We start from the raw sequence: 15,418 nt of genomic DNA on the forward strand, positions 1-15,418 counted from the left end.
TGTCCAACTGCCAATTTCTGTCTCGGGATCGGGCCTAACCGGCAGTTGGACATCCCTCTTACACTCTGGGACCACTGGCTCCTAATTGCTCACCTGCCTGCCTGCCTGCCTGCCTGATCTCCCCCAACTGCCCCTCCACCCCTGCCGGCCTAGTCACCCCCAACTGCACCCCTGTAGGCCTGGTTGCCCCACGCAGCCAGCTGTTGGGTTGTTTGGTTGCCCCTCACTAACCCCCCTGCTGGCCTGGCCACCCCATGCAGCCTGCTGCTCAGTCGTTTGGTCATCCCTCACTAACCCCCCTGCCGGCCTAGTCGCCCCACACAGCCTGTTCGGTTGTCCATTAGGTTTCGATGGTTGCTTAGGCTTTTATTATTTTAGATATACACTTAAATATATAAATAATAAAATACATAAAGTATAAACAGTCCACATTTACATTTGTGAATAAGACCTAGTTTGAAAGAAAAACTATTCAACATTTCTACCTAAGAGCAAGCAGCTGGGATCTTTATTCTACATGCAAAACACTGCACCCGGGCAGTGCCCTGCTGTTTGGTAATGTACAGACGCTTCAACAGTCATAGGTAGGAATCAGCACTTTAAAATTGTCTGGCTACTATAGTTTTGTAATTATCAGCACTGTGTATCTAATCAGGAATTCCTCTCTTACTGTGTCTTGGATATTGAACGTTACTCTGGGCCCAGGAGATGCTGCATCCACACGGATTTCTGGAAGCTCCTCAGTCTCTCCTACTCGAGAACTGCAAGTGAAATAGAAAGTTATAAAACATTAACATTCTGTGTGTTTTTTAAAAAAACTGGATTTATAAAAGTCTTACTAATAACGTTATGTTCTATTTCTAAATATTTACCTTACTCAAGGATTCAACTTTTGGTATTGCATTTCTTAACCTTTAGCATCCCATAAAAAAGTCTATGTTTTGTTGTCACAAATTTTCTAAAACTAAACCATACAGAAAAGAATTTAAAATTTTTACTTTATAGTGCTCATTTACTAGTAAAACAGTATTTTTCTTCAATATGTAAAATTTTCCATTCTTTCACATGCTAAATGTGTGTGAACTCAAACATTTTCTAAAATGACAAACTTAGAGCAGCAGCTACTAATGGGCACATTTTCACTTCTTTTGATAGTCTGTAAGTTTATATGTACACTTGTCTAAAAAGCAATGTACTTCATTCCTGGAAAGCACACCATGGTTGTGGCACAAATGTGATAAGGAAATTCCTTAAATAAACTTCTTAGTTTGACAGTATCCAGTATTACTGGTATTTGACTAATTACGTCCAGTTTTGCTATCATAATTTTGTAATTCCCACAATTAGAACACAGCAGATAAATAATGGACCTTGGCAAAGGAGTCAGAAGTTACCACTTGGTTTGTTGGCCGGAATAGACATTACCTTGCCCTTTCCATTCGCTTAAGAGGTGGTCTTCCAGAAGCCGAAATGGTCTTTGATCGGTTGTAACTCGGTTTGTAACCCAACCCCCACTTATCCTTCAGGGAAGCAGCCTAATGAAATGAGAGAGAAAAAAGGGTGGCTGTAAACTACTATAAACCAGTAAGCTGTATCCCCAGGTCAATGGCAAGTGACTTTAAATGTCACTTAACAATGTAGATGAATCAAAGCAGAGCATGAGGCAGCTACTTTGGTACTCATGTCCCTTAGGAGAGCTACGAAATATTAGCTCCAGCTGGCCTGAGAGAAAAAAGAAAACGATTGGGAGTAGGGGTAAGGGGTACAGAAACAGAGTGAGAAGAAAGGAAACAATTAAAAAGGAAAGAAAAAAGGAAATGAGGATTACAAGGAAAGAGGAAAAGAACACCATTCATCTCAAGTACCACCCAAGGGCTCCTGCGACACGACACTATGGCAAAGGAAAGGAAGTGGTGATTTGGCACTCTCCTGGCCTCCAAATCCCTCTTCTCCCAATGAGTGACAGGGGCTAGATATGAAAAGGATTCCTATACAGTGATGGGTAATGCAAGAGGACTTGCTGGGAAGTGAGGGGGAAATGCTAAGGGAGACAGGTGTTCACATGTTTCATTCATTTCCTTAATCCTCTCTACCTAGTTTTATTTTCAATTACCAAGTATAAGCTACCTTATAAATACTACGCAAGCATATTTTAATTATACAGTGGGGCCTTGACTTAAGAGTTTAATTCATTCCGTGACGGAGCTCATAACTCAAATTACTTGTATGTCAAATCACTGTGACGTTCGCTGCGCCAACTAGTGGTGGGGTATCTGAAGCTGGCTTGTAACCCGAGTTTTAGCTTGCAACTCAAAGCAAAAAATTGGCCGAGAGACAACTCGTATCTCGAAAAACTCGTTAGTCGGGACACTCGTAAGTCAAGGCCCCACTGTACTGTATGATTATTAGGTACATAGCAGCAAAATTTTTAAATACAGAATTATGCATTATAGATTTTCACTACCCATTTATTAGTAACAGAAGCCAGTGATGAATAAAACTCAAACTGGATTTTATCTTTAATTTAAGTCAATAATTTAGAACAGTATTCAAACTAGGTTGCCTGGAACCCAGGGGTTGAACAAGGAAAGAAAGTTCAAGCCAATAAATGATGGATCTTTGTGCCTTTCCCCCTTCCTCTGATTCAGCAACTGTGATTTGATCTCTTTGTATGTAGTGGGTGCCATCCAAAACCTTATTCTGGTAAAAAAAAAAAAAAAAAAGGGTTCCGCTATTCATTAAAAAAAAAAAAAATGGTTAAGAACCCATTTATCTTTTTTTAAAAAGTAAATTTTCCATTAACCAGACCACCTTGACCCAAAGCAACCTACCTCCATTTGAATAAGTTTTAGAATTACTTCCTGTTATATGTGTATAGCATATCTATATATTTGTTTCAGTTATTCAGCAATTGAACTAAATCCCAGAAAATGTAAGTAGTGGATTCAAAGATAAATAACTTGTTCTTTAAGCAACTCAAACTCTAATAAAGGCAACTATACAAGCAAATGATAAAGTCAGCTGTGGGGAATGAGATGGGGTAGAATGGACATCTCAAAGACTTCACATTTGAAGTGGAGACTAAAGAGAAAGTTGACTTCATGAAAGGCAGACAGAATATGGTGACTAAGGGTACAGACTGCAGAGTCCCACTGTTGGGTTTGATTCTTGCTCCATGGGAATTGCCGGTGTATAACCTTGGTCAATTACTTGACCTCTCTCTATCTCAGTTTCCTCATCTTTAAAATGGGGAAAATGCTACAAGCTCCTCATAGGGTGGTTGTAAGGACTTAATGGGTTGTTAAACATAAAGTGCTATAAACAGTGCCTGCTACAGAGTAGTTGGAAGGTGTACAAACCAGCAATGGAGGAAGAAAGAGAACAATAAAAGTCTCATCAGAAAGTCTCCTAAACTAAAAAGAAAATGTCTATTTTAATAAAATTCTTGGTAAATTCTGACTCACTCGCATACTGGACCTCCGTAACTTTTTACGAACATCTCTTCGAATGTCATTCACAGCAACAGATTCTAATTGTTGGTAACGTTGAATTTCTTGGTTTATGGTTCCTTCACTTGCACCTAATTTTCTGGATGCAAAAGAAATATGGCAATGAATATAAAGAAGTTACAAAGTAAGATGATTTTCACTTACTCCTTTTTCATTCTTTCACTTTTCAGAATATCAAAGATTATGTATGAACAAGTCAAAATCCCCCATGAAGTTAACACTCATAACAAGCAAACTATAACAAAGTTCATCCAATGTGTTAGGAAATGGTCTTACTCATTTCTGTATTGAGAGTCTCTTTGACCATCTTACGAAAGCTGTGGATCCACTCTGCAGAAGAATGCCTGTATGTAAAATTCTACCTATAATTTAAGCCTTAAGTAAGATTTTAGGAGAGAAAGTATGTATTTGCTTCAAGCCATTTTCTCCCCGAGAACAAAACTCAAACTATAATGTGAGTCAACAGGAAAATGTGAATCACTGTATCATAACTAACTGGCATACAAGTTCTTAGGTAATACCTTTCACTGTACAAAAATACATACGTTTGTATAAAGTCCTTCAATGCAAAAACAACAACAACACAGCTACAGGTGTACAAAGATTAGAAAAGATGAGGCATGAATATCACCTCTGGGAAAACAAAAATTTCAATGTTTTCCAAGAAGAAAAGTCTTATAGAGAAAGTATTAGTACCATCCAGCAGGCCACAGCTACAGAAAATAAATTACTACCATGACTTACCCCACACCCACCTCAGACCTAGAGAAACACTAATGCAGGCAGGCAAAACAAGCATGCACTTTTGAGTTCAGACCACACAAGTTCAAATTCTAATGCTTATCTCCCCCTAACCTGCTTTCTCAACTAGAAAGTTTAGATAATGCCATCTAACCTCAAGAAATGCAGTGGAGATTAAACTGAGATTAACATGTCAAATGCTCAATTTGTTTCCCCTTTCAAAAATCTGAATTTCTGAAATACTAATGCATATATTTATATAGGCATGTGAAGATACGTGTAAGTGTACATGTACATGTAGAGATACATATATGTGATATGAAGTCAGTCATAAACTGCTCAGAAATGTAGACCCGAGAAGAGCACCAGACAAGGATTTCAGGCTTAACTTGATCACTAATGGATGCAGGATGTCAGGCAAACTGCCACACTTCCCTGGCCTTGCTCATCTCATTTATAAACTAAAAGAGTTGTACTGGTCCACACATTCTCTCTCCACATTTAAAACCTGATGATTCTATCATCAGGGAGGACTGCATTAAGTGAAAAAGTATGGTACATACTTAAGATCGTCTATGACTTTGGCTTGTTCATTCAGCTCTCTGATATCCACTATTCGCTTCATCATTTTTCTGCCTCTCAGATCTCCCGGCTGGCTACAAGATGCTCCTTGTCTTCGATATTCGACAGCTTCCTGAAAAAATCAAAGCACAAATGTTAGTACCACCCTGTGTTCACACAGCAAATCTACACTATCACAAAAATGACACAAATCAAAGAAGCATGCAAGAATCAAAGGCATCTATATTAAGTATGATGATTGGAATTCTCCAGTGATTGATATCCCTTCATTTTCACAGAAATCTATTTAGTTACCACCTACATTTCCCCATGAGTGAGCTCTGCACACTTTCAAATGGGCCTGGCCTGACTGTGGGGAGCCCCCCTGCTCTGGCTCACACAAGTACTCTGCAGGAACAGAATAGCGCTGGTGTGGGGGCGTCAGGCCTAGCAGGTGGTTTACAAGTCGCTGCCCAAAGGTGAGCTTGTGGCCATCTCCACTTACTGAACTTCCATCTGAACTCTAAACAATAAACAGTAACATCAATTTTTAAAAAAAATGTCTTTCCAAGAACAAAAGTATTTCATGATACAATGGTTAAAAGATAGTTGAAAGATATTTTAATCAATACCAGAATGAAAGCAGAGACTTTCTTTTTAACTATCAAATAATTTGATACTATAAAATGTACAGCAGAGATAGAAATACATATTTCTAGTTATATATATTTTGTGTGCATGTATATACTTTGCTTTTGAGCTTCATTTTTTAACATCTTTAGTTAGCTATCATTTACATGCATAAAATACACCCATTTCAATTGTACAATTCAGTGGTGTTTAGCATATTTACAAAGTTATGCTCATCACCACAATCTATCAGAATATTTTCACTACCCCCATACAGAACCTTGTAACCATCAGCAGTCTCTTCCAGTCCCCTCAGGAGCCCCCTGAGGCTCCCAGCTTGAAGAAACCACTAATTTACATTCTGTCACTACGGATCCGCTGCACTTTTAATGTTAGTATGTCACCTGTCGGTTAAGGCACAAGTTGGTTGACAGACATTATTATGGAACAAGGAATCAATTAAAAGACATTATTATGACATTAAAAACAATGTTATGAAATGTAGACACAGGAACCACCAGTCCCTTCCTTCCTGCACAATTAGCAATCACAATATAATAAGTAACACTGAGTTAGTAATAGCCCATCTCAAGGTAAGAGCCAGTTGGGAAACGTCCCGCAGTGAGTGTACGTACAGTGTGAACAGTGGGAGACATAGTGTCCACTTCGTCCTCGTCCGACAGGTCACCGATGTTCATGGAGTTCAGATCAGCCATGTCGTCTATGACCTCCTCCCCAGTCAGTGTGGTCAGAGTGTTGCCCAGAGCGTTCAGCCTTTTGCCAATGTTCGGGTCCATATGCACATCGATGCCACACATTTTCCACAGCACATTCAGTGTCCAGGTCCCAGCACTACTGCTCTCTGTGGGAATACAGAAGTGACATTTCTGGGCAGTCTTGAGTGTAGCTATTTAAATATTTCAGGAATAAAGTGGATGATGGCCTATGTAACACCAATGTCTGTCAGAACACGGCCCATGGAACTGAGTCCCCAACCGTCCAGTGTGCATATGTCTCCTTGGTGCAGCACCCACTCCTGGGGACTGTGGATTCCCCCTCTCCACTTCACACGCTAGAGTGAGAACTGGCATGGCCCTCCCTCAGTAACCAGAATTAATTAGATGATTAGACTGGGTGAGGGTCAGTGTTGGAAAAATAAGAACCCTCCCCCAGATTAGTGAGACTGGTCTTCCCTGGTGATGAGGGCCCCGGCTCCTGAGCTGCCAGCAGCCTCGCTTCCCGCCACATCAGAAGGGTCCTCAGTGAGAAAACAAAGTGCCCGTGGAGAAGACAGAGCTGGAGTCCTGCTGACATGGATCTTGTTCCCAGCGTCCCTCAACTCACCTGGCTCCTTCTCTTCACCAGACAGCCAGTCCCAAGTTTAGCCACGGTCTGCAGATATCCTGCTAATTGGTCCCCCTTTGGGTTAAGTTAGCTTGAGTGGCTTGTTGACACACACAACAGCCCTAACAAAGACCTTAGTGTGACCTTTCTCTCCACACGTATGTTCACCTCAGTCATCCCCCTTCCTTCTCTAACATTACTCTGGAAATGTCCTGACCTGTCAGTCCTCTGTCAGTGGGCCCATCCCCTTGCTGCTCTCTAGGACAATCACTCAGGATGAGCACTGAGGCTAGGCTTGGGGAGGACAAGAGGAACAGAAAGGAAGGAAAGAAATCTACTGACCTCAACAGCTCCCACCCTCTCAACAGTTAAGAGCACTTCAATAGATATCTCCCTTTAGCTTACCCTAATTTATACCAAGCAAAATAATAAAAATTTATACATGCTATCATCTTAGTTAAGACAGCTAATTCCTTCTGGATTACCTCCTATCTGGTTTCCCAGGGTTTTCGGTTCCCTCTTTCTCCAAAGTGTCCCCTTGACCAGAATAAGTTTAGTTAAAAGATACTCTCACTATTAATATAAAGGTTGAAAGTACATACAGATAAAGGCAGGATTCTCCCTGACACATGTAGTAAAAGTAATTCCAAATATGAACCTACCAGCAGCTGCCTGTCCTGTAGTCCGGGAACACACTTCATAGGTGCCATCAGGAACCACACCTGCACAAAGAGCACCCCAAAATGGTTTGCAACGAAATTAAGTTTGTGATAAAATTTCGTATTGCAATTTTTCACCCAAAGAGCATCACCTACATATGAATAGAATCACCGGCTTCTCTAGGTTTCCATTTCTAATCTATAGAATGAAAAGGCTGCCTCAAATGACGTGTAGTATCTACTTCATATCTCAAAGTATTTTATTCTATAATTTTAAGAACTCAGCTGCAGTTGTGTGTGATTTCCTTATCTGAGTGACAACACCTGGCAGACTCGGATGCTCTAGTTTCTGGGTGCTATGACAATCTGTGCCATCAGGAGTGAATGGTACTTTAAGAATGCAAATGGTTTAAAAAATGACAACTAAGGTTGCTTTAGGTCACAGACATGATTTATCAGTCTTGTCTTTTCCTTATGATGTCAAACTCATATGGTAATAGACCTACCCTGGAACATATCTGACTTGAACTCTGAAACATTTACTACCACTTAGCGTTAATTGATAATGTCAGCTTCAAAAATGAGATTAACTAAATCAACAATTTTAAACAGTAAGAGACATACCATCCTTGAAACAACTTTTAAACAAAGTAAAGTCTAAAGACAGAATCAAAATCATTTTACAGTAAGCCTTAATGGAAACCAAATTTCAATCTAAACCTAACAGTATATACATCCATTTTAAATGAAATGTCCTTTGAGATTCACTCTGTATCTTAAACAGGTATTCAAATGTTACCCAAATCTGAGTTGTAAGAAAACTTATTTTGGGAGAAAGGGTCTATTTGTTAAGTGACAATTTTTTTATTATGTAGTTTTCATTTTTAAGATAGCGCCAAGGACTTTAAAATCTAAATTACATTTTTCAACCATACAGTCCTGTGCCTCACACATAATTATAAAACAAGAAATAATTAGATCTTGTTTCGGGGTAAAAGATCACCCAATGCACCTTTATAGTCAAGGTCATAATTCAGAGCAAAAGAAACCTAGATTACCCTTTCAAATCTAAGAATGCCAGAATGAAAAGGAAACCCTTTAAATTTGACTAACATAAGTGGCCAAGTGAAAGCAAAAACTAGTAAGTAAAAAAAAGGGGGGCGTCAGCAGCTCAATGGTTAGAGCGTCAGTCCTCAGACCCAAGGATTGTGGGTTCGATTCCCAGTCAAAGGCACACACCTTGGTTGCAGGTTTGTTCCCATCCCAGGTCAGAGCACATGTAGGAGGCAACCAATCAATGTATCTCTCTCACATCAATGTTTCTCTCTCTTTCTCTCTCTCCCCCACTCCTTACCTCCCTTCCACTCTCTCTAAAAATCAATGGGAAAAAAAATACCCTCAGGTGAGGATTTAAAAAAGGGGGAGGAGTAAAAAAAACTTTAGAAATTTCCACTTCCTAGAAATGGAGAGAATCTTTAAAATTAAGTTTTAAAAAAAGATTATTTAAATTTATAGAATACAGAGCCATGATGAATTAATATGGAATATGAAGATGTTTAGGAGCAGATCTGAATCCTGAAAGTGAGAGCAGGAAATCAACTAGGCTCTTACCCAGGGTTCCTGTGGTCTTTGCGGCAGAGACAAAGTGCCAGGTTGGACCAACCACTATTCTCAACCCAAAATGACAATTTCAACTCTCATGAGCGAATGCTACCCAGGTGTTAACAGAGAGCTTGGAGTCTTTCAAACTTCATGATTTATGTAATTTTTTAAGTTCATGTTAATGAAAAGAGTCTAACCTTTACTATCTACTTACGTGGTCCTTTGAACTCTTCCTGCATTCTAAAAATTAGATTAGCCATTCTAATTTTACTACATTCTCCCCTCCGCTCGCCCCCCAGAAAAAAAAACATTATCACCTAGAGAGGAAATTAATTGGATCATTTTTTTTCCAGGGCAGAATTTTATTTTTTTTAATATATTTTATTGATTTTCTACAGAGAGAAAGGGAGAGGGATAGAGAGCCAGAAACATCGATGAGAGAGAAACAACGATGAGCTGCCTCCTGCACACTGCCCACTGGGGATATGCCCACAACCAAGGTACATGCCCTTGACCGCAATCGAACTCGGGACCCTTCAGTCCCCAGGCCAACGCTCTATCCACTGAGCCAAACCGGCCAGGGTCCAGGGCAGAATTTTAAAATGATCTGTAAAGCTGCCCAACCAGCATGGCTCAGTGGTTGAGTGTCGACCTATGAACCAGGAAGTCATGATTCAATACCAGGTCAGGGCACATGCCCAGGTTTCGGGCTTGATCCTCAGTAGCTGGCGTGCAGGAGGCAGCCAATCAATGATTCTCCCTGATCACTGATGTTTCTTTCCTCTCTCTCTCTCTCTCTCTCTCTGAAATCAATAAAAAAAATTTTTTTAAAAAAAGATATCCTAAGGCAGCAGTTCTCAACCTGTGGGTCGCGACCATCGGAAAACACATATAGCATATCAGATATTTATTTACATTACGATTCATAACAGAAGCAAAATTACAGTTATGAAGTAGCAAAGAAAATAATTTTATGGTTGGGAGTCACCACAACATGAGGAACTGTATTAAAGGGTTGCAGCATTAGGAAGGTTGAGAACCACTTAATAGCATACTCCTACTGTTCTTATTTCTCTTCCCTATACTCAACTCTTTTTAAAAAAAAAATATTACGTTAGTTTATGTAAGTATACTTACTATTACTAAAAAACTACAAAGTCATAAACTAAAAAAAAACACACAGAACTAGACAGAAGATTTTCTTCCACTGCAGAGGGGGAAAACTGCATAAACAATGGCATACCACCTTCTGAGAAATAATCAAGCATTAATTTTGATTTATAAGATTGGCTGAGGAGTTTTAGTTCACAACCTTTCATTCTTCAAATATAATTTACCTTCTTTATTCAGATTAATGATGCTTTAAGATGGTTATAATATTTAAAATATTAAAATGGGTAAAATAAACCCCTAACCTTCAAAATAGCATACACACATAGCTTTAGTTATTCCCAACCTTGAATGTTATGCAATCGAAGGAATCACACCATTTATGCTCTGTATCCCACAAATCTGGATGTGTGGACTTATTCATGTCGGCATTAATCAAGACAGTCTTCTTGCTCCTAGTTATCTGCAACTGTTCTGTTACATGATGAACTGGATTTTATACTTTCTTTCAAGATCTCCACAGAAGAAAGGTGCTTTATCTGGTCATTTATGAGTCAATTATAGAAAAAATCAGGGAGTGAGCAAACCTTCGAATGCTAAACCATCAACTAGAATGGCTACCTGGTTATTCACCAACACTGCTGAAAGTTGTAGTTTTTCACAAAAATGTTCCAATCTTTTAAAAATAGAAGCAGCCCTCATTTTACAAAGTCCAATAATATTCCTATATCTGAACATCCTTTACTTTCATAAGTGAAGACATACCAGTAGGTTGTTTTTGTTTTCTCTTTTAATTTTTAGAAACTCTCAAGTTCATACAGAAAATAAAAGACACTCACAGGCATTCATCACTAGATCCCCACGGATTTCTGGCTTCCAGTCATCCCACGATGTTTCAAAGCCATCAGCAAAACGGATGCAGAAGTTTTTGAAATGCCCCTTACTAACCAGAGACTCAGAAGAGCAAGCAGTGATGAGAGTGCTTTCAATGGTTAGCACCAAGGCAGAGCCAGTGTCCAGGTCTCCGCTGTGATTGGACTGCAAAACATGTTAAAGAGGAAACAAGACAAAAGGTGACAACTTTTAAATTGGGAAATTCTCATAGGATTCCTGGAAACAAAAATCCATAAAGGGGGAAACCCAGAAAGCTTCACTGGAAAGTAGCTTAGAAAGATGACTACTTTAAAAATCAGATTACTCAAGTGAAATGCATTTCCATGTGCTTTTTGTTTTAAACTAAATTTGCAAAAGTCTAATTATCTGCTTTTCTATTTCAAGCTTCTGTTTTCGTGTGGGAAAAGTCTGTTCTTTGCATTCTGACCATCACCCTTGGTGTGTGGGGCCCTCCTGTGTCCATACATCATGTGATTAAAGGTTACCATTCAACTCCTGAGACACAAACATAGCACATGGTGTCAATCCTCAACCCGGAGTTTTTGTTTTGTTTTGTTTTTAATATATTTTTATTGGTTTCAGAGAGGAAGGGAGGGAGAGAGAGATTGAAACATCAATGATAAGAGAGAATCATTGATTGGCTGCCTCCTGCACACCCCCTATTGGGGATCAAGCCCACAACCCAGCATGTGCTCTTGACCAGAATCGAACATGGGAACCTTCAGTCCACAGGCCGACACTCTATCCACTGAGCCAAACCAGCTAGGGCAACCTAGAGTTTACTAAAAAATAAATTCATTCAACAGCAGCTTACAGATTATTTAAGATAAACTATAACAGTAAAATAAAGGCCTCTGTTTTTGTTTAATTGCAACTTCTTGGTCTGACAGGGTTTCATAACCTTTTCTCTCTCATGCACATGTGCATGCAAATGTGTGTTAGTCCCAAAAGAATTAGTCCCAAAAGTTATGAAGACAAAATTCTTGTTGCTTATTGGTCAAGGTCAAAATTAAGAGTTATCAGATGGGCCCTAACCGGTTTGGCTCAGTGGATAGAGCGTCGGCCTGCGGACTGAAAGGTCCCAGGTTCAATTCCGGTCAAGGGCATGTACCTTGGTTGCGGGCACATCCCCAGTAGGGCTTGTGCAGGAGGCACCTAATCGATGTTTCTCTCTCATCGATGTTTCTGGCTCTCTACCCCTCTCCCTTTCTCTCTGTAAAAAATCAATAACATATATATATAAAAGTTATCAGATGGGAATCGATCTCATCACTATGCTGAGGCACATCAGAGTGCACAAATCTCATGAGATGCGCCTTTAATACTGTAGATGAATGAATAATGGTTGAAGGAGTTCGATCTTACTTGCTGTTTACTAAACTCAAGTTATAAACTGCTCTCCTAAGAAATCTATTCTGATACTCTATATACCTAGAAATGGTAGTAGAGTTGCCTGGTTCTTAGTGTTGGATGAGAACTTGAGTTCTGTACCTGTACAGCACTTGTGATAGGCAGGCAAATCCCCAGATCATTCACAGTGAGTTGCAGAAAGAGTGTCCCAAAGGCCTGGGCAGAGGTTTGCTGGATTCCGGGGAGCATATCTACTACTTCCTTTGTAGCCATGTGAATGTCCTTATGTAAAGCCATTCGTTGTTCATTCCAGTTGTCATAGGCAGCCTTATAGTTCAGCCAAAACAGCACAGCTTTTGGTGATTTTGGCAGGGAAGAAAGAAAATTTCTTTAAAAAAACTAAAGCTATATGGCAAGTAAACCCCAATAGCTGCAAAATCCCACTAATTAGTAAAAATTATTCCCAGAAAATAGTAGCGTTAGGATTAAAAAGGATCTAAGATGATATAGTCAACTTGACAAATGAAACTAAGAAGCAAAAAGCAGACAATTGAAAAATGGCAGAAGGAAGAAGACAATCCAGGTCCATTCATTCATTCATTCATTCATTCATTCAACAAACTGTTTGTGAAATGCCTGTTATGAGCCAGGCACTGGGATGGAAGAAAAAATGAAAGCAGTCACGGTCCCTGACCCTGCAGAGCTTACTGCTACTAATGTTTAAAAATTCCTAGAGGAGAGATGTAGAATACTAGGAGTACACATTGAAAAGATGAATTTTAGAGAAGGGGTCAAAGACATTTGAGTGTGTAGCAAGAATGAATTCTAAGGAAAATCTTTATTGAATGTAGTGCACAGAGGGAGCCTAAAGAGGAGATGAAGAAGGAAGGGCCAGAGGAAAAGAAAAAGCAAGTGTCAGTCAGGAACACAGAGTAGAAAGTATTTTAAGGAGTTGTTGAAAGCTGACGAGAGGCTGGTAAGATGAGAAATGAAATAAACAGGCACTGGATGTAGAAAAATAAAATGTTATCCATGACATTACCAAAAGGAATTTTCCAACCAACTGATCTTATCACCAGATAACACCTACCACCAATTTAAATCTTAAACAGCTTGCTAAATGGTTCTTACTTTTAAAACACAGTTCCAACATATTTACCCAATATGCATTATTTAGACCCACTCTATCTGCTCAGCCTTATTTCCATTATTTCCTTTAAGGAAAGCTGCTGCTGTATTTTCTTAGACCTCTATACTCATATTCCCTCATTCAGGTTCTCTCTCATTTGGCAAATATTTATTTAGTTCCTGCTATATATGCCATGGACTGTTATAGACCATTGGATGCAAAGGCAAATAAGACAAGCTTTCGTTTCCTTGTCTCCCTGGTGATCTCTTAACTCCAAGTTGAATCTGAAGAATTGGTGTCTCCTCTAAGCAGCACAGGTGAAGGTACAGACTCCCTGACCCCCTAGAACAGTGGTTCTCAACTTTCCTAATGCCGCGACCCTTTAATACAGTTCCTCATGCTGTGGTAACCCCAATTTCATTGTTACAAATTGAACATAATTAAAGCATAGTGATTAATCACAAAAACAATATGTAATTATATATGTGTTTCCTGATGGTCTTAGGAGACCCCTGTGAAAGGGTCATTCGACCCCCAAAGGGGTCATGACCCACAGGGGTTGAGCACTGCTGCCCTAGAACATGGATTTCTAACTCTGCTATGAGTCCACTTAGCTCCTCCCACAGGGCTGAGAGTTCCTGGAGGACAGGATACTGTTTTCCGTATTCAGATTCCACTTCTAGACAGTACATAATCAATATTTAGAGTATAAGCAAATAAAGACATTAGCAAACCAAATGGGTACATTAGTTACCCAAACTAAAAAACTCAGCATTACAATCCATGTAGAAAGCAAATAACTTTAACAAGTAAAATGACTTTAAAAACTGAAGGGAATAAGCAAGAAACTGTTGGGATACTCCCATTTTAGATTTACACTGGTTAATTACAGTGATTTTTATCTGGTGTCATCCCCAACAATTCTAAATCCAAGAAAAAAGTCTTGCCTGACTCTCACCTCTGTCAAAGGCCACCGGCTGCGCATACACGATCGGTCTATTCAAGGTAATAAGCACAGCTTCCCTATCTGAAGAGCCACTGATTTCTTCTCGGAGAGCATTTCTTAATCCAATTCTTGTTTTAAAATAGGCAACTTGATGAAAATCAGAACCAGCTTCCTCATAAACCTAAATTAAAAGTTCAATAAAATCAAATAATGGAAAGTGTTTTAATAAAAGAAACTAAAAGTTTTAACATCATTAATGGTATTGTGCACCAAAACAACTATAGTATATTTTTCTCAATTTCATGCACCAATAATATATACCTTATGCTATACTACAAACACCTGAAATCAATATAAAATATGAATGGGTATTTAAGAACTAAATGGAAAGTCAAACAAAGTTTGTACAAAATTGAGGATGAGGTCCATATTCTGAACAACAATGTATTAAATGTTTTACGATAATGAGATCCTCGCTCCTCTCAAAATGTTTTTATTTGAACAAATTAACTGTTTTCCTAAAGATGACAAGAAATTTTTGTTCATTTATTCCTCCCACATATTCTTTAATATAGGCAACTCAATTTTGAAAGTGTGACTGATATTCATTTAATCAGTTCTTCAAATCACAGAAGGGAAAAGGTTAAAATCTACGTAATTTTTAGCAAAATAAAAACAAAACACTAAAAACTCTGAGTTGTGAATATTAATTTTTATAAAATACAGTCTGATTTACTGCTGTGTATGTTTATATATATGTTTTACAACATATATGTTTAACATTTCAGTATGCAAAACTTGCCAATATTACAGCACAACTGAGAAACTTAGTAACATTTTTAAAAAATATATTTTATTGATTTTTTTACAGAGAGGAAGGGACAGAGATAGAGAGCTAGAAACATCGATGAGAGAGAAACATCGATCAGCTGCCTCCTGCACG

The 15,418-nt window shown here is 38.9% G+C and overlaps 1 protein-coding gene across 1 annotated transcript in view; it reads right to left on the reverse strand.

Annotated features, from left to right (window-relative positions):
• The window catches only part of BLTP1 (bridge-like lipid transfer protein family member 1), a 166,732-nt gene that overhangs the window by 34,933 nt on the left and 116,381 nt on the right, over window positions 1–15,418 (reverse strand). The window contains exons 57-66 of the mRNA XM_081091830.1: window positions 14,488–14,656; window positions 12,542–12,753; window positions 10,996–11,194; window positions 7,448–7,507; window positions 6,077–6,303; window positions 5,134–5,334; window positions 4,814–4,944; window positions 3,465–3,588; window positions 1,426–1,535; window positions 671–761 (exon numbers count right to left, since the gene is read on the reverse strand). Coding sequence (XP_080947956.1) covers window positions 671–761; window positions 1,426–1,535; window positions 3,465–3,588; window positions 4,814–4,944; window positions 5,134–5,334; window positions 6,077–6,303; window positions 7,448–7,507; window positions 10,996–11,194; window positions 12,542–12,753; window positions 14,488–14,656 — 1,524 coding nt within the window. The remainder of the gene's footprint in view (window positions 1–670; window positions 762–1,425; window positions 1,536–3,464; window positions 3,589–4,813; window positions 4,945–5,133; window positions 5,335–6,076; window positions 6,304–7,447; window positions 7,508–10,995; window positions 11,195–12,541; window positions 12,754–14,487; window positions 14,657–15,418) is intronic.

The sequence above is a fragment of the Myotis nattereri genome (genome assembly GCF_964212035.1).
Source record: "Myotis nattereri genome assembly, chromosome: 5".
Taxonomy (NCBI): Eukaryota; Metazoa; Chordata; class Mammalia; order Chiroptera; family Vespertilionidae; genus Myotis; species Myotis nattereri.